The sequence below is a fragment of the Mandrillus leucophaeus genome, unplaced genomic scaffold, assembly GCF_000951045.1.
Source record: "Mandrillus leucophaeus isolate KB7577 unplaced genomic scaffold, Mleu.le_1.0 Scaffold554, whole genome shotgun sequence".
In the NCBI taxonomy this organism is placed as follows: Eukaryota; Metazoa; Chordata; class Mammalia; order Primates; family Cercopithecidae; genus Mandrillus; species Mandrillus leucophaeus.
In genome coordinates, this window is record NW_012105964.1 from 711168 (window position 1) to 737189 (window position 26022).

General features: G+C 40.4%; 1 protein-coding gene and 1 pseudogene across 2 annotated transcripts in view; one reads left to right on the forward strand and one right to left on the reverse strand.

Moving 5' to 3' along the window:
• The window catches only part of KCNAB1 (potassium channel, voltage gated subfamily A regulatory beta subunit 1), a 434134-nt gene extending 425358 nt beyond the window's left edge, over positions 1-8776 (reverse strand). For both annotated transcript variants that reach the window (XM_011998051.1, XM_011998048.1), the window contains exon 1: positions 8361-8776. In XM_011998051.1, coding sequence (XP_011853441.1) covers positions 8361-8635 — 275 coding nt within the window. In that variant the 5' untranslated portion in view covers positions 8636-8776. The remainder of the gene's footprint in view (positions 1-8360) is intronic.
• Positions 8777-14694: 5918 nt separating this feature from the next.
• LOC105552401 lies at positions 14695-17348 on the forward strand (annotated as a pseudogene).
• Positions 17349-26022: the final 8674 nt, after the last annotated feature.

A 26022-nucleotide genomic window follows, 5' to 3' on the forward strand; every position in this document is an offset into this window, starting at 1 on the left:
ATATTCAGCAGGGAGGTAGCTCAGGGAATATTTCATCCTCTTAATGGGAAAAGAAGAAAAAAAATCAAAAATTGACAGAAAATGAATAGGCAGAACCACACTCTCCTTCACTGAAGGATATGGGTTGTAACAAGACTATGAGGTTATTGTATGGATTAAACAGAATGACTGTAAAAAGCCCCTGGAAGACAGCATGATGCTTTATAAATGCTTAATAATTATGAAGGAAATGAAAGAAATAGTCCTTTGTGTATCATCTTGAGGATTTTTGTCAGATCTGAATTCCACCACTACTCATAGTTAGTGAATGTTTTCCTATAAATTGCCTCATGTATTTTAAACCTTATCCTTGTGCCCTGCTATAATAGCCATGAATTCATAGATTTTAGGTGTATGTTATACATTTCTTCCTAATAGTCATGAAAATGAATTATCAACCCATTGAAAGATTTAATTTCCACATGCCCCCAAAAATCATCTCTGGCACAATTAGAGTGCCATAGTTTGGGAAACATTGAAAGCATGTAAAGAAGCCAGACAAGGAACCAGGAGACCTGGGATCTGGCCCTAGATGATCATGCATGTCACCTTTATGAGGTAAATTGCCTCACAGGAAAGTAGGAGAACACCGGCTCTACGTTGTGTGAAGGCAAATGAGATAATGCACGAGAAGACATTTCATAAACAAGGATACTACAAATTGTGGGTATTTGTGTTACTCTGTCTCCTTCTACTTAAAGAACACTTTTTAAAAAATTAAACATCTGTCAGTAATCAATCAATCACTAAAATAACACACTCTGAAAATCAAAGAGAAGTTTTCTTCTTGTACAACTTCAAAACAAAGTATCACCTCATCCCCTTTTTCTTTCAGAGATACTTCAATTGCACTGTCTCTATAAACAACACAGTGTACCCCTTTGGTCAGGTTTATGTCATTATACCCCGCAGGCTCAAAGCTGGACAAAGCTCAAGGGATCATCTCATCTAGTCTCATTATTTTACAGAGGAGGCACTGAGTTCCGGAGAACTTTGAAAACCTTACTTATGACCACACTACAAAATGGGATTTGAATCATGACTCCCGGCCCCCCTCAACCGATTTTCCTACTGTTACACGAGCCCATTCCCTGGAATGGCAGAGAGATCTCAGAGAAAGAGGAGCCAGAGCTTACGCTCTATCTAATTTATCAATGGCCAGTTAGGAAAGAACCCTATGGGCAAGTCAGAAGACCAAGATAGAGGCACTGCCTTCTAGGTGTCCACAGTCATTCAGAAGAAACCAGGCGCGCGTGCACACACACACACACACACACGCTAAACGAAGAGGAAATCTAAAACTGAGAAAGTTTTAGACTTCCTTTAGTTTGGCTCAGTTTTGTCAAGATAACCAAAAAAGCAGTCACAGGGTTGCAGACTGAACAAACCCCTGTGCATTTGGCTGCTCCTGTGAAGTGATATGCCTGTCCAGGGATGTCCACTTCCAACTCATCACCCTGGTGGTGCAGTTACACAGGGTAATGGCAGCCTCATGCCCAAGTCAAAGGACATCATCACCATCTTTAGTGACCATGGCAACTCCAACACTCCCCAGAGGCTGCTGCTGGGACACTGTAACTTTCTCTGGCTACCTAAATCCTGTCCTGTTGATGTTCACCCTTCCACTCCTAGCCCAATCATTCAGTGGTCCAAGATTTTCTCTAACATGCAAAACAACAGAACGATGAGCTAGGAGGCAATCTTTCTAGCATGTAACTAAAATCACAGTAAACTACATAAAAATGTCCTCATATTCCAATATCTCTGAAAAAATACTTCTATGTGACTGCTCATACAAATATGACATGAATTACAGCCTTAGGGAGAATGTGTCTGCTCTAAGAAATAGATCTTTTAGAAAAGGAAGAGCTTTCTCTTCAACAACAACAAAAAATGAATTAATAGCCTTTTCTAGGAAAAAAAATATTGGTTTGAATAATTTAGAGTTATTCCATTGTAGCTCACTTCCATCCTTCCATACTCCATCCCAGATACCATCTCACTGATGCTGTCCACTATGTTCCAGGAATGTGGAAAAGGAGGAAAGTGGCAGAGAGGAGCACCAAAATTGGTTGAGTGTCTAATCTACACCAGATGATTTACATCATTTCATGGAATCCTTACAGCAGTCTTAAGAGCTAGATATTTTTATGCCCATTTACAGAATCAGTGTGAGCACACTCCAGAAAAGAGAGGCATCCCTACTTTTGGCATCTCCAATAACAGTCTCATGATAATAGCAAGGGTATAGATCATGCGTCAGGAATGATGTTAAGACCTTTGTATAATATCATATTTACTACTGTATGTGCCCACTGCTGTTCTGTGAGCTTTACTTACTTAAGTCATTTGAGCTCCTATAACAACCCTAAGGTATTACTGCCATCATTACCCACTTTTTGTAGCTGAGAAGACTAAATCACATAGCCGGTAAGTGGTAGAGCCAGGGCTTGAACCCAGAAGCCTAGCTCCAGGATCTGTGGCCTCAACCAAAACCAACTGCTTCTCTCAGGCAAGGGGCTTACCCAGAGCCTCCAGGCTAGTAAGTGGTACTGCTGAGATGCAGTCTGCTGGCCACCAGACTCCAGAGCTTCATTTTCATCCCCAGGCCCAACTACACTTCACTTTGCCAAAGCTAATACCTGCATTTGATACCCAAGAGGCTCCCCCTCCTTGGGGATCTGAGGACGATTTTGCTGTATTCTTTGCATTACACATATTCTCTCTCCCCTGGACTCCTCCCCTCTGCCTAAAAACATCCACAGATCAGCTTTCTCCTACAAATTTCCCCCCAGACTCTACTACAGACTTCAACCATCATCCTCTCTCCTCCTCAGCATTGCCTCTTCTTGAGACTGGCCTGCACATACTGCCTGTCCTCTATGCCTCCCCTCTACCCAACTCCCCAGTCTCCAAAGTAGTCAAATGGCCTCCTCTCCTCCTGTTCTCCTGGCCACGCTCCCAGATCCAGCCTGCAAGAAACTTTGAAGGATGCTGTCAGTAGCCTCGTGAACAGAAGCAGCTCTCTATCTTCATTTCCTGCCCCCTTTATCTGCACCTCTGCTCACTCTTCCCTATGCATGGATTGCCTTCCCCTCCCCATCTCCTCCTGCTCAAATCCTGCACATCTTCCAAGTCCATATCCAATTACTCCTAGGCCGCAAGCAACTAGAATCTTTTCAAATTTCATCTTTGTGTCACCTACAAGGCCTTGTACAAACAACAATCTCAATCAATGGCTGTTGAATGTTTACTCACTGACCTCCAGCTTGATTCTTAACAAGAATATCTTCTTGCATAAACTTCTTGCATCAATTCAGATTCTTTCATAAACTCAGCCAAAGGCTTCTAAGCTCTTGGATCTCCTGCTGCCTGTTGGCAGGAACCAAGTCTACCAAACTCACCTGGAAAACTAACTGCCTTTTCTCACACAGAACCACATCTGGCCTTCTAGAAGCAAGTGTGAGTAAACACTTTCTTGGAAGTCAAGCAGTTTTGAGAGCAGAGAGAGAAAATATTAGGAGCGAGTCTCAGTATAACTACTGTCCTAGATAATAAGAAACATTCATTAAGGTGGTAAAAATCAGTATTAAAATGCTATAGCTAAATTTTCACTCACATGTCACTTTGCCCTATTAAATGTTCCTAGTAACTCTAATTTAATAGGTTCAGTCAACTATCATTTGAAATGTGAATACAGATAGTGTTTAAAAGTTCTTTGTATACTATTTCCAAATCACTTTTCCTCAGCAGGATGGTATCCTACGAATCCTTAAAAAGCTTTTGATGAGGACACACAAAGGTCTCTTATAAAATATTAATTGAGCACAGCAGGATGCTAGGTGCTCTTGGTGCTAGGTGAAGTATACACTTTTGTTGGGGATTTTTGGAATCATCCATCCTTAATTTTCTTCATAGGGTTTAAATGCACCATGTACGGTATGGGTTATATCTCAAGCCCTATTTTACAGAGTGTGAAAACAAAGCACATTACTCTTTCAAATCACTGCACATTATCTCATTTAAGTTTTGCAACAGTTTTTTTTTTTTTTTTCCCCAGATGGAGTCTTGCTCTGTTGCCCAGGCTGGAGTACAGTGGAGCAATCTCGGCTCACTGCAACCTCTGCCTGCGGGGTTCAAGCAATTCTTCTGCCTCAGCCTCCTGAATAGCTGGGACCTCAGGCATCAACCACCACACCCAGCTAATTTTTGTATTTTTAGTAGAGACAAGGTTGACCAGGCTGGTCTTGAACTCCTGACCTTGCGATCTGCCTGCCTTGGCCTCCCAAAGTGCTGGTATTACAGGCATGAGCCACCATGCCCGGCCTACAACAGTTCTTTACAATGGTATTGGTCCCCTTTTGCAGTCAAAGAAATTGAGACCTGGAAAAGTTCATTAAATAACCCAACAATTTGTTGAGCTATAAAACTCAGTGTTAAAGATTCCATGTAAACATTATGTAGTACAGAGAAAGCAATGAGATAGGCATTCTTGAATATTGATAGTGAGAAGGTATAATGAGAAAAATGTTTCCAGAAAGCAATTGGATAATATTCATTAAGAATAAATATATATATTTGCATATCTATGTATATGTGTATATGTATATGTTTATCTATACATATATATAATACATTCATCCATTAATCGAACTTCTAGAAATAGAGCCTTGGCCAGGCGCGGTGGCTCACGCCTGTAACCCAACTCTTTGGGAGGCCAAAGGGGGCAGATCACTTGAGGTCAGGGGTTCAAGACCAGCCTGGCCAACATGGTGAAACCCCAACTCTACTAAAAATACAAAAATTAGCCGGGCGTGGTGGCACCCACCTGTAATCCTAGCTACTTGGGAGTCTGAGGCAGGAGAATCACTTGAACCCGGGAGGCAGAGGTTGCAGTGAGTTGAGTTAGTACCACTGCACTCTAGCCTGGGCGACAGAGTGAGACTCCATCTCAAAAAAAAAAAAAAAGAAAGAAAGAAAGAAAGAAAGAAATAGAGCCTAAGAAAGTAAGCAGAAATATGGTTAAAATGATACAAAGATAATTATTGTAATATTATATCTAATAATGATAAATAGTATCTAAAAGAAGAATGGCTAAGCAATAATATGGTCATAAGATGTAGTCCTTAGAAAATGTTAAATTGTTTTTAAGACAATAAAATAGATTGTCGTAATATTAAGTGAAAAAAGGAATGATATGATCATATTCTGACTTTTAGCCATAATCCAAATTCAAAATGTTGGGAAAAGCATGCCAAAATATTAACAATGGTGGCCTTTTCTGCTTTATATTTTTCTGTTTTCAAACTCTAGTACAAAGTTCAGATGTTACTTTTGTAAGTAGAAAAAAAAATGTTATTCAAAAACAATAATTTTTTTAAAAAACATGCCCACAGTTACACAAGCAGTAAGAAGAAAAGCCAATCCTTTGCCTTCAACTTCAGAACTCTGGCCCCTGCCCCATCCTCCCTTGGTGTGCAGGGCCATGAACTGTCACCTTAAAAAAATCAGTATCACAGAGTTATCAGTCAACTCTGAGATGAACAATAAATCTGTATTAAGCAAAGTATATTAGATTGTTTCACTATATAGTCATATGTAAATACAGCCCAGAAAAGGAGTCAGATCCACTTACCACAAACCTAATGTGCATTCCCTATCCTGCTGCCTGCAATTTTACTTCTTAAATATACCAGGACTGCTGAATCTTCCCCACCTCTAAGGCTTTCTTCCAATCATTTAATAATACCCTTTGTTTCAAATATAAGTTACCATAGAATCTGGACATAAAGCAATCCTCAAATTCCTCAGGAACTAGAATTAACCTGATGTAAAATATTTTTATTCCATCTTCCAAGAAAGGAAACAAGTTTGAGTTCACTAGCAATTCCTTAATGATGAACATTAACCGAAGACCCACAGAATTATTGCCAATAGCAAATGTGTCATGTCTTCAAGGACTCTTCAATACGTTTCATATTCTGTCTCATAATAATGTTTCACAGGTGGATAAAGTTGTTAATATTTTATAAGTTAATCACATTTATCTTCTATGTACAAGTTTCTAATGGAGATATCACTCGCGGGCCATGCTATTGGAAGAAAGAACAATTGGAAGTCCAAGAAAATTTTCTGTGACTTCTCAATGACTGACATTTATGAATGAAAGAAAAATTTGGGTGACTTGGGGGATCACACACTCTATCGCTTACATTAAAATTGGAAGAGATTGCACCATCAGACATTGTCACTATCCAGGAATCTCAAGGACTCAATAGAGGAATGCAGTTCCAACATTTGAGAGGTAAAAAAGTTGCTGGCGATGAGAAAAACTGCCTTAGTTTCCTGAGCTATGCAAACATTGAACTCTGTAATAAATATATTTAATTTAAAAATAGAGTTAGTTCCAACTACACATACTCGTTCTTCCTGGAAATAATCATGCTGCAATAATAAAGAAGGATGGGACATTTTTAATTTTTGATGATGTGAGACATACCTTCACTCTTTTTCAACCCTTTCACTAAACAAGGCAAACACAATGTTATTGTCAATCAGTGATGAATAACACTGCCCCACAGATTATCATAGGAGACATTAATTCTGGATCATGTCTAATCCAGTCTTTTCTGATTACAGAACAAAATATTATTGCTTAAGTGAAGCAGAAAAGAGCAGATATTTGCTTTTCCCAAAAAGTTTCTTGCTAAACTTGGTTACGTTAACTAATAAGCCACTCTGACTTGTTAAATGTTGTTCGAATGTCAGATAATAAAGAATTCTATGGTCTTGTATTAGACTCTTTAAAGGAAATTTCTGGTGTATTGTAAGTCAAGGAAAATGTTATGGAAGAAAACCATTTTCAATGCTTTCCTTTGCCACTTAACTCTTTTTCCTAGAGGCTCTTTAATAATAGCTTTAAGATTTGTAGATGTGAGATATCTAATAGTTTGAAATATGAGATATGTAACGAGATACACCCCAACACTAACAAGCTCATTCAAACTTTCTTTAAATGAGACTATTCTCCTTGGGTCTTCCTCCCGTGTACCCCAAATGTGAGCCCAACAGCATATACAAGAGCTTCAGACAAACCACTCTGGCCATGAATACCAAATATATTTCACAGAACATTTCCAGAAGCTTTATTTTGTGCTAATTTTTAAACGTTGATTTTTGAATAATAGTTTAGGTTTTAAAATATCTATTTATTGCTGCCTTGAGAAAGAGAAAATGAAAGTTAGTTGAGGAGTTTTAAAGTGTATGGTACAAGTTTTTAGTCTATATGCACAAGTTAATTCAATTACTAAGTTTTTCTGTAGTGTCTCTTGGAATTAGAAATATAGACAGAAAGGCAGCTCAGAGTCCACTGGATGCTTTGATACAGGCTGCATTGCAGAATTTCAGTGCTACCATACAGTCACTACAAAAGGAGTTTTCCATACTTTGATCAAGTAATTGGAACCATTTTTCATCTCAAATGAATTTTTATTACCATTTAATAAGATAGCTATTCTAGGCTTTATTTTCACAGTACTTTTTCTTCCAAAATTATCTCTAATTCCTAAGAGATTTTTTGCACAAATTATAGAAAATAAGCATCCTTAAATTTCAGGACGCCAGACACTTTTTACTCAGTACGTTTTGCCTTGGAACACTGGGATTTGTGAAATTATCCTTCCTCTGCTTTATTTGAAGCTGAGGCTGAGAAAAGAACAGAAAGAAAACCCATAGAGATTTGCCTTACATTTATCTCTTTTTTAAAAGGTACCTTTTTCTCCTGATGTTATCTGTCTTCGACACGGGACTCAGATCCCTATATTGCTGGTCAGTATCTCCCATTCTGCATCCCTATAGCCAGCCGGACCCCTCATTCAACAAGTTCACACTACTCAACTACACACTTTCAAACAGGCAAAACAAATGTGCTTCCCTCATCCCCAAGTTCTCAGAGTAAAGGAAATGCTGAAAGATTACAAACTCTTTTTTGCAGTCATTTTGGAAGGGAGCATTTTCCTACCATCTCTGAACTCCTCTGATTTTTACTTAAGAAAAATCATAATGCTCTTTTGTGCGGTCAGCTCCTAAGCATCCACTGCCTCCCTGTAAGGGGTCTTTTCTGAATAACCATGCAGGGAACATTATTTGCCATTTGCACCAAGATCCTGCTCCTTGTGGTTACACATTCTAAAGTGCCAATCATCTCCAAGGCAATTAGAGCCGTTAAGATTTCCAGCTGCACAGGAAAAGAAATCAAAGTGCTCTCCAGAGCACCTTCGAATGGCGTCTCCCAAAGCCCGCGCAGAGAAGGGGCAGCTTACCTGTGCGGCATGCCCGTGGTGCAAGCGGTGGTGTGCTCGCTGGACAGGTCGCAGAGCTTTAGGTACCAGTTCATCTCCACTTCGCGCAGCAGAGCCAGTTGACGCGCCCTGAGCTGGCTTTCCCCTGAAGGGCTAAGGCTGCTGTCTTTAGCATTTTCTGAGGCTTTCTTGGGAGATTTGTCTTTCCCTGCTACCGAAAACCCAGACTGTCTCCTTAACTTGGTGTTCTCCTCTGAGATCTGACTCCCCGCTGCCCCTGTCCGGGCTGCCAGCATCGTGGAGATTTGTGTCTTTCAGAGAAGACTGGAAGTCACTGTCATCAAAGTAATCTGAATTGATTTTTCTGCTTCTGTCTCCCTCCCTCGTCCCTGCCCACTCCACCTCTCTTAACCTTATCCTGCCACAAAGCTGTAATTGAGCCCAGTCTGTGGCTTGGGATGAAAATGTATCTCTAACCTTTCCTAATGAAGAGGTAAGGTGGCCACTACCTGTGATATCTTGAAACATGGAAATTTTAAAAACAACTCCCAACAACTTTGTAATACTGCAGTTTGGCAGTGGCTGTTTCTTCTGCAAAGTTAGGACTTTTGCTTTATTTAATAATGACAACTCTGAACCTTTGGTCATATAGGTTTGGTAAATTATATTTGATAATCATGTTAGGTTATAAAAGATTTCTGGAGGCTCATTAGCCATTCCTGATTAGAGTCCCTTTGGAGTTTTAAAAGTTTTCATGTGAATTTCCTCAAATAAGTTTAACAGTATCAATGCAAGGGGAAGATTATTTCTCTTGTGTAAACCTTAACATTTTACATTTATTTTATATTTCTTTGAATGTCAGTGAACCACATAACGTATGTCAGGCACTCTTTCATTCCTAATGTGAGAATGGTAAGCCCTCATAACTGATTCAGTAACTGCCCCTCCCAGCACTTCTGACAAATGGAAGCCATGAGAATTACCTGATAATTGGGAAGACGAAGGCCAAAGTTGGTGTGAAAAAACAGAAGAGTGGGAGGGAATGGTGGGAGCCTGTATGTCCATGGATGTGTATGTGTATGTCCAGTGTACATGAAAACTAGTTTGGGAAAAAGAAAGAAAGCCAAGTTGATGGCCTATGGTTAAGATGCATGGGGTTGACCCCCACACACCCATGGATCTGACTCTGTTTTAGTTTAGGAGATAATGATGTCAGGGTCCACCTAGGGGTCTATCACAGAGTTGTTTAGTGACCCGTTAAGCACCAGGTACCCTCCCCCTCAATCAACTTAAGTCTCTTCTGGATCAACTGTCTCAGTGTCTGCTGCATGTAAAGAACTTGGGAAGGTTCATGAATTTTTCTTTCCATGACAAGACCGTAGGTTAAAAATTATAGAGGTATAGCAAGGCCTTAGAGCCCCTGAGAAGAGCAGGAGAGGAAGGAGGAAAGAAGCATGTCTTCTTAAAGAGATAGGAAAGTGCAGTTAGCTCTTCTGGAAAGTCTGTCAAGGTCTTTGAGGATCCTTATGGCTGTTAATTAACCAATATCAATATTAACCAAGTATCAGCTATGTGGGCTTTTGCATATTTGGGTAAAAGCTGTTTGATATCAGTGTTCAGGATAGTCTAGGATTAGAACTGTGACCACCAACTAATGTGCAGCCTGAAGCATGTATCAAAGGAGGCAGCTGATATCAACTAGCAGGGTCAGTCCCATCTGACACTGTGGGGTCTCAGGAACTGTTAGCACCAGCAGGCGACACAGCCTCTTCAACTTCTCTCTTTGCTCCCATCCCTTGAGTCATTGAGGAGTTCTGGCAACATTAAATGCATAGCAACCAGACTCCCCAAAGTGCAGACTGGAGACAATCCCCCCAGTTTTATATTCTTGGAGATGTTTCAGTAGGGGGCTCTGCAATGGAACTGTGGAAAGGGCACTATGTTCATTCAGCCAAGGAGACACAGGGCTTCCCAATGTCCTTGGTTTGCAGGGATGTTGTGTCTAAGAGCTCTGCTCTGGAGTCAGACTGCTTGGGTTCAAATCCTAATTCCATCATGTACCAGTTCTGCGATCCTAGACGAATTTCTTAACTCCAGTATGCTTTATTCCCTTGATCTATAAAAATAGAGATAATTATCTACTTACTCCTTTCATTGCGAGGTGGGGTCTGTTTCTCAGCCCCTTGAATCTGGGTGAGCTTCATACTACTTTGATGTAAAACGTGGTGGAATTGATACTATGTAACATTCACAGTTAAGTCAGAAAGACCATGCTGCTTTCACCCACCACTCTTGGAATGTTCATTCTGTAAGGAATCCGATTACCTTAACATTGCCTTGCTGGACAGCCACTTGCAGGTGCTCTGATCAGTAGCCCCAGCTGAGTTTCCAGACAACAGTTAGCTTGGGCACTATCCTTAGATGACTGCGGTCCCGGCCAACATCTGACTGCAACTGCAAAAGACATCCCAAATTACAATGACCAACTCATACCCTCCCAAATTCCTAACCCACAAAATTGTGAGCTAAATATAATGTTTGCTTTATCACTACCATTAAGTTTTGGGATTTTTTATAGTGCACAGGAGTAATGAGAACACTACTTATATCTTTATTATAAACATTTAACAATAGATGTGTGAGACTTAGAACAATTTCTAGCATTATTAACATTCAATAAGTATTAATATTTATTCTCCAGGTTAGAAACCATTGCATCAGTAGAATCTAAACTTTCTGCTTCTGCTTCCCTTTTAAAAATTTGGAAAACTAAGTATTAACTTCAACACTTTTAGGTATACAAACAACATTTTTCATCATAAATTAAGTAGTCACGAGCCACATGATGACATTTCAGTCGATGACGTACTGCATACACCAAGGTGGTCCCATAAGATTATAATGGTGCTGAAAAATTTTTATAACCTAGTGACATCATAGTTATCATAATGGTGTAGTACAACCATTACCTTTTCTATATTTAGATACACAAGTACTTACCATTGTGTTATAATTACCTACAATATTTAGTACAGCAATATGCTAGACAGGTTTGTAGCTTAGTATCAATAGGCTGTACCATATAGTCTAGGTGTGGAATAGGCTATACCATCTAGGTTTGTGTCAGTGCATTCTATGATATTCCCACAAGTATGAAATCGTCTAAGGAGGCATTTCTCAGAAAGTGACCCTGTTGTTAAGGAATGCATGACCGTAGTTGCAAAGGATGCAACATCTAGCATATTGTACATAGTATTATTTTTAAATAAAGTGGTTACATCACTATCTTAAGTGTATCCAGTGAAATTTAAATCCCATAGCTATTTGATATCTATCATTATCCATTTTAAAAATTCATGAACAAGCTCTTCTTTAGCAGCTGGAAATTTAACGTTCTTCCTCTTTCTCCCTGAACTAATTTTTTCCAGTCAATTTCTCACCCAGAATTTTATTTTAATATGTAATATTTGTATGCTTGACAGTGTCTTACAGATGACCCTGTCAAATAATTTTGATGCAATGAAAGTATTAATATAAATAAAAATTTAAATTATTTGTTATGACCATAAGATTAAGTGTTATCAGATATCTTAGGGATTGTGTCATCTTGACAACTATAATCAGACATAATTGATCAAATGCAGATTTTATAAATTTTGATAAACTTTGCTTAACATAAAAATAAATTTTTTTGAAAATCTGTCTTTTAATGGCTTGTATAGGGCTGCGATATTTTTTCTGAATTAGGTCATGTGTTCATGGAGGTATGTTATTTATTGGGAGACTGAGACAGGTAGGATTAAGCATTAATTCTATTCTCTTTATGTTTTCATTTTTAAAGGTATGTGTTGTGAGAAATCTTGTTTACATAAATAACTTAATGAAAATGGAACTTTTTTATTATAGTAAAATCATTCAGTCCTTTGAATGTCTTCTCAAATATACATAAAAATCACAGTGATGTGTCATTTTTAAATGATATATGTATATTTCATTGCTACATAATAGATGTACATCTATTCAGGGTACATGTGATAATTTAATATAGTCGTTTAATCTGTAAAGATCAAATCAGTGTACGTGGGACATCCATCACCTTAAATATTTGTCTTTATGCTAGAACCACTGAAATTCTTCTCTTCCAGCTATTTTGAAATACACAATACATTATTGTACACTATAGTACCCGTACTGATATAATACTAGATTCATGATACATTTTTAAATATAAATATAAAAATGATGATGTATCCACCCCCAGCTGAGATGGAGAGCTTCTAGAAGGCTATGACAGAGGAGTGAAATGATCAGAGTTACATATTCAAAAGATCACTCTGGCTACGGTGCTGAGGGCAGGTCATTGGGAGTCAAAGGAAGAAGAAAGGAGGGTGATTTGGAAGCTATTGCAATGATGTTGGTGGAGATGAGGGTAGCTTAGAACAGGTTGGTGAACACCGGTGGTCAATGTGTATATATGTTTTGTAAGTAGAAAGGATAGGACTTCCTGGTTGATTGGTACAAGAAAAGTAATACAAAAGAATAAAGGGAGTTGAGAATGTCCCAAAGGATCGTGGCCTGAGCCACTTGCTAGGACTGAGAAGATGTAGGAGGATGAATATTTCTGGGTAGGTATGGAGTAATCAAAGGGTTGTTTTGTATTTTTTCACAGATTCACCATGTTTTGATGCTCTTTATTTCTTCCTGAAGATACAAGTTTCCATCTATTATCATTTTCCACTATCTGAAGAACTTTCCTTAGCATTACATATCTAAGAGCAACAAATTCTTCTTTATCTAAAAATATCATTTTTCAACTTCATTCTTGAAGAATATTTCCTCTGGGTGTTTTTCTTTTCCTTTCAGCACTTTAAAAAATGTTTCTCATTGTCTTCTGGCCTCTATATTTTCTGATGAGAAGTCTGTGATCAGTCAAGCCACTTTGCCTTGTGTGCAGTATGTTAGGTTTTAGGGGTTGTTTTGTTTTGCTTTTTTGTTTTCGTTTGTTTCTTTGGTTTTTGATACAGGGTCTTGCTTTGTCACTCAGGCTGGAAGCGGTCCAAACATGGCTCACTGCAGCCTCAAACTGCCAAGCTCAAGTGATCCTTCCAAGTCAGCACCCCAAGTAGCTGGGACACGTGCCACCACTCCCAGACTAGTTTTTATATGTTTTGTAGAGATGGGTTTTTGCCATGTTGCCAGGCTGGTCTCAAACTCCCAAGCTCAAGCAATCCACCTGCCTCCGGATCTCAAAGTGCTGGGATTACAGGCATGAGCCCACCAGGCCTGGCTTAGTATGTTGGGTTTGCTGGCTCTTTTCTGTGTTTTCTCTTTATCTTTGGTTTTGATCAGTTTGACAATAATATGCCTAGACTTCTCTTGTATTTATGTGCTTGAGGTTTACTGAGCTTCTTGAATCTGTAAATTTCTGTCTTTCACCAAATTTGGGAAAGTTTTGGGCACTATTTTTACAGTCTCTCTTTCTCCTCTCCCTAAGACCCCAATAACACATGTATTAGGTTTTTTAATATCGTTCCTCATGTACTTGGAGTTCTGTTCATCTTTTTCATTCTTGTTTCTTTATTCTTCAGATTAGATAATACTGTTGATCTGTCTTCAAGCTCACTTTGTCATCTCCATCCTGGTAAGTGCATTCAGTGACTTTTTAAAATTTTTCAAATAATGTATTAATCAGTTCTAAAATTTCATCTGGTTATTTTCTATAGTTTCCATTATTCCAATGGGATTGCTTATCTTTCATTCACAGCAATTATATTTTTCTTTACCTCATTGAGTACAGTTATAAAAGCTGACTTTAAAATCCTTATCTGTTCTTTCCGTTTCTAATTCTACCAAAATTTTATTCAATCTACCTACCTGACACATGTATTTCCCTCTAAAAAATGGGATGAGGGAAATCTAATCTAAATATGTCTCTCTCCCTTGCTCAAAATCCTTCAGTGGCTCCTTTGTACCCGAGAATAATATTGAAATCCACCAAACTGATTTTAAAGACCTCCAACCTGCTTTGTCAACTTTATATCCAACTGGTTCGTTCGTCCGTCCGTCCTTCCTTCCTTCCTTCCTTCCTTCCTTCCTTCCTTTCTCTCTCTTTCTTTCTTTCTTGGATTATCTCGCTTCCTTTAATGTCTACCTTGCCCCCTTTCACTTGCCCTTAGTCCACCTCTCACACACACCTTCAGCATCCTGAAGCAATGTTCAACATGATGTTAGGTTTCTCCCCTTAACATCAACAAGATATCTTAAATGCCAGTGGCAGGTCCAGAAACCTGAAATAGAAAGATTTTGTTTTGTTTGATTTCCAGAAACTTCTGTTAAAACAGTAAGGACAGAATTCAGGTTTATGGCCCTGTGGATTCTCAGAGGCAAGTCCGACCGTGCTGTTTTCTTCTCACAGATCCCACCCTTTCTTCCTGGAAAGAAGACAGCCTCGGGTCCCAATGGGTGGGGCTTTGAAGAGTCCAGGAGTGGGAATTTCTAGAATTTGGAATAGAGTGAATTTTCTGACATTTGAGCACAGGACCCAGGGATTCTTGGAGAAGAACTTGGTCACAGAGGAGTTTGACTGACCATAAAAATGAGTCCTGCAGAAGTACTTGATGATAAAAACTTGTTTAAAATCTTAGTTGCAATACATATTGATCTTGGATTTATGCAGAAAGATGCGGTCAGAAGAAATGACACGTGTGTAACACTTGATGAAATTTTAAAACTTGCCCAGGAAAATGAAGTGGATTTTGTTAGGTGGTGATCTTTTTCATGAAAATAAGCCCTCGAAGAAAACATTACATACCTGCCTCAAGTTATTAAGAAAATGTTGTATGGGTGATAGTCCTGTCCAGTTTGAAATTCTCAGTGATCAATCAGTCGACTTTGGTTTTAGTAAGTTTCCATGGGTGAGCTATCAAGATGGCAATCTCAACATCTCAATTCCAGTGTTTAGTATTCATGACAATCATGATGATCCCATGGGGGCCCATGCACGCTGTGCCCTGGACATTTTAAGTTGTGTTGGGTTTGTAAATCACTTTGGACGTTCGATGTCCAAGTAGAAGATAAACATTAGTCTGGTTTTGCTTCAGAAAGGAAGCACAAAGATTGCACTATATGATTTAGGATCCATTCCAGATGAAAGGCTCTATCGAATGTTTGTCAATAAGAAAGTAACGATGTTGAGATCAAAAGAAGATGAGAACTCTTGGTTTAACTTATTTGTGATTACAGGAGTAAACATGGAAGTACTAACTTCAGTCCAGAACAACTTTTGGATGACTTCATTGATCTTCTTATCTGGGGCCGTGCATATGAGTGTAAAATAGCTCCAACTAAAAATGAACAACAGGTCAGGCGCGATGGCTCATTCCTGCAGTCCCAGCACTTTGCCAGGCCAAGGTGGGTGGATCATATGAGGTCAGGAGTTCGAGACCAGCCTAACCAACATGGTAAAACCCCGTCTCTACTAAAAATACAAAATTATTGGGGTGTGGTACTGCATGCCTGTAATCCCAGCTACTTGGAAGGTTGAAGCAGGAGACTCACTTGAACCTGGGAGGTAAAGGTTGCAGTGAGCTGAGATGCTGAGATCACACCATTGCACTCTAGCCTGGACAACTGAAGTGAAACTCCATCTAAAAAAAAAAAAAAAAAAAAAAAAAGAACAACAACTGTTTTATACCTTACAACCTGGAAGCTTAGTGGTTACTTCTCTTTCCCCAGGAGAAGCTGTAAAGAAACATGTTGGTTTTCTGTGTAATAAAGGGAGGAAAACGAATATGCAGAAAATTCCTCTTCACACAGTGCAGTAGTTTTTCATGAAGGATGTTGTTCTGGCTAATCATCCAGACATTTTTTAACCCAGATAATCGTAAAGTAACCCAAACCATACAAAGCTTCTGTGTGGCGAAGATTGAAGAAATGCTTGAAAATGCTAAACGGGAACATCTGGGTAATTCTCGCTAGCCAGAGAAGCCTTTTATACCACTGCGAGTGGACTACAGTGGAGGTTTTGAACATTTCAACGTTCTTCGCCTTAGTCAGAAATTTGTGGATCTGGTAGCTAATCCAAAAGACATTATCCATTTTTCAGGCATAGAGAACAAAAGGAAAAAACAGGAGAAGAGATCAACTTTAGGAAACTTACCACAAAATCTTCTTCAGAAGGAACAACTTTAAGGGTAGAAGATCTTGTAAAACAATATTTTCAAACTGCAGAGAAGAATGTGCTACTCTCACTGCTAACAGAAAGAGGGATGGGTGAAGCAGTACAAGAATTTGTGGACAAGGAGGAGAAAGATGCCACTGAGGAATTAGTGACATACCAGTTGTAAAAAACACAACAATTTCTTAAAGAGCATCATATTGATGCCCTAGAAGATAAAATAAATGAGGAAGTATGTCATTTCAGAGAAAACAGACAAAAAAATACTAGTGAAAATGATGACATCCAGATCTCAATCAGAGGAACCTGCTTCTGCCTTTAGTGCTGATGACCTTATGAGTATAGATTTAGCAGAACAGATGGCTAATGACTCTGATGTTAGCATCTCGGCAGCAACCAACAAAGGAAGAGGTTGAGGAAGAGGTGGAAGAGGAGGAAGAGGACAGAATTCAGCATCACAGGAGGGTCTCAAAGAGGAAGAGCAGGCATTGTTCTGGAGACTTCTACTCATAGCAAGAACTCAAAGACTACTGTGCCAGCATCTAGAAATATGTCTATTACAGATGCCTTTAAATCTACAAGATAGCAGCCTTCCCAAAATGTCACTAAGAATTACTCAGAGGTGATTGAGGTAGATGAATCAGACGTGGAAGAAGACATTTTTCCTACCACTTCATAGACAGATCAAAAGTGGTCCAGCACATCATCCAGCAAAAACATGTCCCAGAGCCAGCTATTAAAAGGGGTTGATTTTGAATCAGATGAGGATGACGATGATAATCCTTTTTATGAACATTAGTTCTTTAAGAAGAAATAGTAGACAATATATTTAGTGGCACTGAGAAATTTGCAAGATACAGGAAAAATCAAAACGTTGCATGCTAAGAGTTTACAGTTTAAGATTTTAAGTATTGCTTCCTGAGCATGACTCCATAAGTAAGAAATTTCTCAGCTCAAGGACATATGCAATAGCATTGATTCACCTTGTTTTTTAACCAGGTAGCTATATTAAGAGCTTTATGTAAATGTCATTCTTTTTGTTTTGTTTTGAGACAGAGTTTCACTCTTGTTGCCCAGGCTGGAGTGCAATGGCACCATCGCCACTCACTGCAACCTCTGCCTCCCAGGTTCAAGCAATTCTCCTGCCTCAGACTCCCAAGTAGCTGGGATTGCAGGCACATGCTCCACCATGTCCAGCTAATTTTTTGTATTTTTATTAGAGACGACGGGGTTTCACCATGTTGGTCAGGGTGGTCTCGAACTCTTGACCTCAGGTGATCCACCTGCCTTGGCCTCCCAAAGTGTTGGGATTACAGGCGTGAGCCACCCCACCCCTAAACATCATTTTTCAGTAAAGATTAAAATAAATATACCATTTTACATTTCTGCTCCATGATCATTTAGTTTTCTACATTTAGTTTTCTAAATGTAGCTATATAAATGGTTGCATTTAGCCAAAGTTGAGGGAAAGAGCTTATTAAATGTAACTTCTTCATAATTTAATAATTTCCTAGAGGTTCTGGATTTCCTGAAAGTGAAACAAACTATGTGAACCTGTGCCTAAACTCACTGTTCATTAGTATGTATGTTTTTTTCTAATGCGTCCTAAAAGACTGAATGATTAGAAGTACCTTACAGTTTGAACAGATATGTTTTTATTAAAAGAGTAGAATAACCACACACACAAAAAAAAAATAGTAAGGAGAAAGCTTAGAGCATAAAGGCATGGAGTGGAGAATAATATTTGCTTATGTAAGTATTACTTTCCTTCTCTCCTTTCCCTTAGGCCAAAAAGAAACTTGAGGCAGGATGAAAGGATTGGAGTGGACTGGATAAGGTTTGAGTTGCCACTGGGCCTGACCTACCCTGTCCAAGGAGGCATCCAGGTGGAAGCGAAGTGGAAGATTATGGCAATGTAGGCCTGAGGGCAGCCTCCTTGAGTCCTGTACCCTGAGCAATTGTAGAATGTACTGCGAAACTGGGACACTTTCGAGCATGAAGAGTGCTATTAATAGTCACATAGAGACAACAGGCAAAAACTGGCAAAGTCTTCTGCAAACCAGGAGGTATAATCATCCTACACATCCCCCCAGCATGATGTGGGACAGCAGCCAAATGTTTCTCTAGCAGTGGTCCCTGCCATCAAAAGTCGTGCAGGAATGCCTGAGGAAGCCAGCAGCTGCGAAAGCTGGGGTCGAGATCAAGGGGATACAAAGGGCACAAATGGGGCCCTGGAGGCCCACAGATGTGAGGGGAGAAAGTCTCATCCTGGGGGCATGGGTTAGCAGCCCTGTAGTGTGGGCCCCTGAGGACTGAGGATGGCACAGAGACCAGGTGCTCTGCCCCGGCTTAGATAATACGTAAGACCCTTAGAAACACAGGTCACCCCTATGGAGAAGGGAGGCGAGGAGAAAATCCAAAATGACTGAGTTTTTACCTTCAAAGGTGACTGTTTATCTTGAATTGCCAAAATTTTTATTCAGTAATCAATGGGAATTAAGGTTTCATGAGCTACACACTGAGGAATGAGTGATGTTTTTGTATTCCTGGCCACCATGATGTGTAAAATGTAAAATTATTTCAATTTTCGTTCTAAGATGATCCACATTTGTTTCCAATGTCCCCTGCATCCTCTGAACTTGGTAGAACATCAGACTATTCCCAAGTAAGTGAAACACATACATCTTCAGATAAGCAGGTTGTAGATATAGACCATGATGGGCAGAGCCTAGCAGGAGGAGCATGAGGATACGGACCTCCAAGTCTCAGCACGAAGAAGTTCAAACCAGGCTGCTATATACAGTCAGAATAACAACAATAATGATCACAATAACTAATACCCATCTAGTTTTGGATCTGAACCATTTTTACATGTATTCTCATTTCGTTCTCCATTTTTAGATGAGGAAATGGAAGCCCAGATGGGTTGTATGACTTGCTCTACTTTAAGCAGCTTTCAGGGACTCAAACCCTGATGCTGTGTTTCACTGTCCATATATTCCTTCCAGGACCCCCAGCTGCTGACTCAAGGACCACCACCCAAAAGTATAGAGAAGGGTATTTTCCTACACAAAGAGTATGGAATCCTTCCAGCCATGAAAGAACTCTGTGCATTAACTATGTTTTGAGAGATCAATTTCTTTCACTCTCACTTAATGGTATTAGTAGGTAGCACACTGGCTATTTGCTCCGCTAATGCCTTGGATTTTTTCCTTACCCACCTGGTGCAGGCAAAGGAAAAAAGATTTCTTCCTTCCTGTTAAGTTGCTAAACATGAATTACTGTTGGTCATCTTTATCGCCTTTTACATACTTATCACTGTGTAAGGAGTTGCTTTGTATTTTTACAGCATTTTTGCTGCATAAACATGCCACACATTTCTTTTAGAACATCATCATTGAAAGAAAACACAGTGCATCTTGGTAAGTTTTAGAACATCGCTATTTATAAAGCATGGAGCAACTCTCTCTAAAAATATTTAAGTGTTTGGCAAATAAAGAAAACACATTGAAGCCATCAGCAAAATATGTGCTAAAGGCTATGCTGTCCTTGCTATCACTGCTTTAAAGAAACATCAAGAAAAAAATAATATCCTCTGTGGGCCTCTAGCAGCCTCTTATATAAATCATCTGCTTCTTCACCACCTCCTCTCCTTTGGAAGAGACAAAGAACTGAGCATGGTCCCAAAAAGGAAAAGTAGAGAGTGTGTAAAATGAGAAGTAATTACTTTCTTGTTTTTAAACGTGGACAAGTTGTGATAATGATCAGGCAACTAGAATTGATGACATTTTGTGATCTTACAGGAAACATTCGGAATGTCAGATTATCAGTAAGCCTGGCCCAACTAGTGCCCTTTATTGCTATAATGTTCTCAAAGATCTTTTTTTTTTTAAACTTGAAAGGCCCTTTACTAATAGACTCAAAGGGCATTTCTAATTCACAAAATCTATTTTGGGGGTCCAATATCTAAATTCATTTCTCCCTTGTCAGAGTTTTGATGCTGTGATTCCTTTGGTCCAGTTCTTGTTTATGTCACATTGCCTTAGTTTCAATCCTAGGGACTGATCAATCACTCATAATTCAATCACTCAAATAAATTCAGTCACAAAAATTCAATCACTCCCAATAAAAATAACACACTGAGGCTATGTGTGACTCAGAACAAACTTAAATATTTCTTCAGCCCTACAGTGAAAAAACAAATAACGACCCACATTTTGGATGCATTATTCCTACCCTTTATACACTGATACTGCCTTGCTACCTGGTAGAAAAAAAGCAATGACTTCATTTCTCACCCACACCTGACACAGAAGAATATCATTTTGTTTAGGGTTTCAACTTGACTGAATATTTTGAAGAAACCTCTCACTAATATTTTCCAACATGATGATCACATTGCCTTGAGGGGAACCTCATTAATAAAAACCACAAATATTGGGGATGAGAAAGTAAATAGCAAAACTAAAACAATGCATGTGTTTAGGGAAGCGGTTGTCTAATGAAAAGGATGCCTGAGAGAGCTGTTGATCTGGAGGGGGAGAAGGTGTTTAACAGGCATCAGACAGAGGTGGGTGGACCCGGGCTATGCTGTACATGAGCTGTGTAAACTGGGCAAGTTATTGCTCCTGAGTTCCTGTGTCCCCACTGGCACAAGAGAAAAATACAGATTCAATGTTTCTTTGAGGATTACAGATATTGAATATAAAGCATCTAGCCATAGTAAGTGATAAATGAAACATCTTGTCATTCATTGTTATATTATTTTCATTTTAACACCTAGAGTGTTTTTTAAATGTGTCAAAGTATCCACACATGTTTTATTTAAATGTAATGCACATTGAAGCATTTGACCCAATTTTTTTTTTCCAGCTTCCAAAAGCTGATTTGTACAGTGATGACCCAGTACCTGTGAAGTTTAGGCCATATCACCAGGGAACTCATTATTCCAAAATGTCAGTGGCCTGATTTAGGATACACTTTGCACAGGCTGGTTAATGGTGAGGAGACTGAAAGCATAGAGGTTCCCCTATAACTATTTAAGGCACCATAAGAGGGCTAAGGGGCTGTGATTAGTTACGACATAAATTAGGAGAAGGCACGAGACAGGGCCAGTAGGGGCAGCAGACCTGACCACACTAAGAATGAAGCAACCGGAGGGACCCAAGCATCTGCAGGGGTGCAGACTCCTCAGAGTTGCTCACAGCACTTCCATCATTCCTGTAAGGAGTCCTGGAAAAGGCTAGGGCACATTGTGGGACTTTCAGTTGCTATGAAAAAACAAAAACAAAACAACATTGGCTCATTTTCTTTTCACACTCAGATTATCCATACACAGAGTTTTTTGCTTCTCAAAGTGTGGTCCAAGAACCAGCTTCCTGAGCAGCACCTGGAAGCTTACTAGAAATGCAGAATTAGCAGGGCGTGGTGGATTATGCCTGTAATCTCAGCACTTTGGAAGGCCAAGGTGGGCGGACTGCTTGAGGTCAGGAGTTCAAGACCAGCCCAGCCAACATGGTGAAACTCTGTCTCTACTAAAAATACAAAAATCAGGCCCGACGCGGTGGCTCACGCCTGTAATCCCAGCACTTTGGGAGGCCGAGGCGGGCGGATCACGAGGTCAGGAGATCGAGACCATCCTGGCTAACACGGTGAAACCCTGTCTCTACTAAAAATACAAAAATCAGGCCCGGCGCGGTGGCTCACGCCTGTAATCCCAGCACTTTGGGAGGCCGAGGCGGGCGGATCACAAGGTCAGGAGATCGAGACCATCCTGGCTAACACGGTGAAACCCCGTCTCTACTAAAAATGCAAAAAATTAGCCGGGCGACGCGGCGGGCGCCTGTAGTCCCAGCTACTCGGGAGGCTGAGGCAGGAGAATGGCGTGAACCCGGGAGGCGGAGCTTGCAGAGAGCCGAGATCGCGCCACTGCACTCCAGCCTGGGCGACTAAGCGAGACTCTGTCTCAAAAAAAAAAAAAAAAAAATACAAAAATCAGCCGGGCATGGTGGTGCCTGCCTGTAATCCCAGCTATTTGGGAAGCTGAGGCAGGAGAATCGCTTGAACCTGGAAGGTGGAGGTTGTCATGAGCCAAGATTGCGCCACTGCACTCCAGCCTGGGTAACAGTGAGACTTCATCAAAACAAAACAAACAAACAAAAAACACAGAATCACCCCAGACCTACTGAATCAGGATCTGCGTTTTAATAAGGTTTCTCAGTTGATTCGTATGCACATCGAAGTTTGAGGCTTTAGTCTGCACATATGCGGGGACTGTGTGTATGGAGTGGCTGAACAGGGTGGAGAAGGCATAATTTTTGAGTGGTACAGAAAAAACTGAGACCTACAGAGTTTTGGTAACTTTTCTAAGTGCACCTATCCCTGAATGATTCCAAAATCCATGCTCTTTCACTATTATTCCATAATTTTCATTACTTGAAAAATAGCAACTCTTCAAACTTGAGCTGCATGCCTGTTAAAGACTACATATGTCTTCATCTATGGCCATACCACCCCAAACGTGCCTGATTTTGTCAAATACATATGTTCTCTATATAAAATTTCCTCCTGACAAATAGTGGTTAGCAGGATTAGTACAGATCGTCCCAGGTGGGTTGGGGGAAGGGAGAGTAGGAGTAGGGATGAAAATACAACTCAAACCAGGGCAAGTAATTTTCCCATAATGCAGCACAGACTCTTCTATTAATATAATAAGACTATATGTGAATTCTCTTTGCCTCAAACCCTAAGACCTGCTTCTGGCCGTGAGCTTCTTAAGACACTGCTTTCTGCCTCAATGGTGCATGAAACATGCCTTCCTGTGTCTTGATGCCCATTCTGACCATAGCACCTTCTATTAAGTGCTGATGTACCATATTTAAATTTTCCCAGTGATTTCCTTTGTGAGTTATAACTAAAAAGTAACTGTGCAATGTTGGCGTTAACAATGTTTGACAAACTAATCAGTTTCTTAATCCATTTTCTTCCTGAAATACTATTTTTCAAGTTTTTCATTTGTTTGTTTTTTTGAGATGGAGTCCCACTTTGTCACCCAGGCTGGAGTGCAGTGGCCGGATCTCAGCTCACTGCAAGCTCTGCCTCCCAGGTTCACGCCATTCTCCTGCCTCAGCCTCCTGACCGCCACCACGCCCAGCTAATTTTTTGTATTTTTAGTAGAGATGGGTTTTCACCATGTTAGCCAGGATGGTCTCAATCTCCTGACCTCATGATCCGCCTGCCTCAGCCTCCCAAAGTGCTGGGATTACAGGCGTGAGCCACTGCACCCAGCTAGTATGATCTTTTAAACAGATATGCTACCCATTCAGAGTTAGACAGACCATGTTTTATCCTTCACAAATAGGAGGTGAGGCTGTGGAGACTGCATGGTGAGGAAGGGAGGAAGGCGGAAAATAAGCAGCCCAACTTTCCTCTCCTCTTGCCCTCTCATTCTTCTGCTGGTGCTTCCCTTGGCCAAGCCCAACAGGAAGCCAGAGGCCAAGGGAGCCAGACGATAGTCTGTAGAGGTTGGACAATCAGGGCACAGAAAAGACAGAGGTTGAGAATGGATCTGCAGGAGAAACAGAATAATCAGCAAGTGGAGGATGTTCTAAAATGGCCACTGCCTCCACAGTAGATGAAAGAGCTGCCTGGGAATGGGGCCTGCCTGAAGTTGGAGGCCATGAATTTATAGTAGCACTTGCTAGTGCAGACCTGTGACTACCTCCTGGAGTGCCCAGAAGTCCAGTTGTAAGCCTGGAGAAATGGGGCGGTTTGGCTGACTTGGAGTTTTGCAGGCAGGAGAAATGAAAGCACAGTGGAGGTGAGGAATTTGACACTGGAAAAACATCAGTGATAGACAATGGTATGTAATATTTGTGAATAAGATATTGAAAAGAGGAAGCTACTAGTAGGAAAAAAAAGTCAAATTCCTGGAGGTGAGACCCGGCGGTACACTGCTGTGCTTCTCAGTGGTCTCTGGAGAGTCAAAGCATCTCTGAATGGACAGGAAACTGGGCCAAAACAGGGATTTGTTTCTATTGCTGAGCTTCCTGTCATGAGCATCTCTTCAGGTTGTGTTGGTTTGTTTTTGTCTGGCACATCTTTTTGTGTCGGTGAACAGCAGCTTCTGCATTCCACATAGATATCATCAGACTATAAATCACAATGCCCACCTGGCTCCCGATCACACTGGTGACCGCATCGTCCAGGGCATTGTATTTTGAGCACGGCAGCATGCCATTTAACATGCTATCATATGCTCATCCAAGGAATGAGCACACAGCTAACAAATTCCAATCAGAGCCCTTCTACAGGACTGATGTGTGGACAAGGGGAGAGAGGAGACCTCTATTTCTGTTATATTGTATCGTATTGCATCGTATTCTATTCTATTCTATTCTATTCTATTCTATTCTATTCTACTGTATTGTATTGTACTGTATTGCACTGTATTGTATCCCTATGGCATTGTAAGCCAAAGTCTGCAAGCCTAGGTCTGCCAAGATCCAGGGTGGCTCTCAGGTGGAGAAAGTCTATCAGAAACAGGAGGAAAAATACAAGACCAACATTCAAAAAGACAGACAAGAAGAACAGAAACATGTAGAGATAAAATGCCCTGACAACATCATTTGAGGTCCTCAATCCAGTAGTGTATGGATCTATCCCATTGACTGCCAGGACTAATGAGACAATGAAGTCTCTTTCATGCTGATTTTTACAGGGTTCCAGCTGGTTTTTATAGGGTTTCTGCTGTTTCTCACCAAAAGGAAGCTGAATAACACAATAGTCTGAACCTGTCACAAGCGCCTAGCTTGGTTCTGGAATTGGTTAGTTATTTAGAACTCCATGTAGGCTTGGGCTGAACCTTCCTGGCCAGAAGGACTCAGGCTGTTACCTACCCGAATCCCTCTAACTTGTTCCTCAGGCCCAGTCAAAAGTCACTCTGCCATGGAGGCCACCCAGGCCACCCAGATACCTGTGGTCATTCCACCTTTCACCTGGAGCTAATTCAATTCAGCATTGTTGAATGATGACAACATAAAGAATCAGAGACTCAGAGACTTTTCAGGCCTGATACAAATTACAGTGTGTGAAGAGCTGGTCAAGCCCCTTAATTTTACAGATGGGTAAACTGAGACCAGACTTGCCCATGGGCACTCAACTATAAAGCACTGCAGGCGGCCAGGGGAGAGACCTAATATTTATCTAAACATATTGAGCAATTACTATGTGCCACATTGTGAGCTTTACAAACGTCCCCTCATTTTCCAAACCACCCTGCAAAGTTGGGCTTATTACTGCCATTTTCCATATGAGGATGCCGAAGATCACAGATTTTTTTTTTGTTTTTTTTGTTTGTTTTGTTTTGTTTTTAAGCCGGAGTCTCGCTCTGTCTCCCAGGCTGGAGTGCAGTGGCGCAATCTCTGCTCACTGCAAGCTCCGCCTCCCGGGTTCACGCCATTCTCCTGCCTCAGCCTCCCAAGTAGCCGGGACTACAGGCGTCCGCCA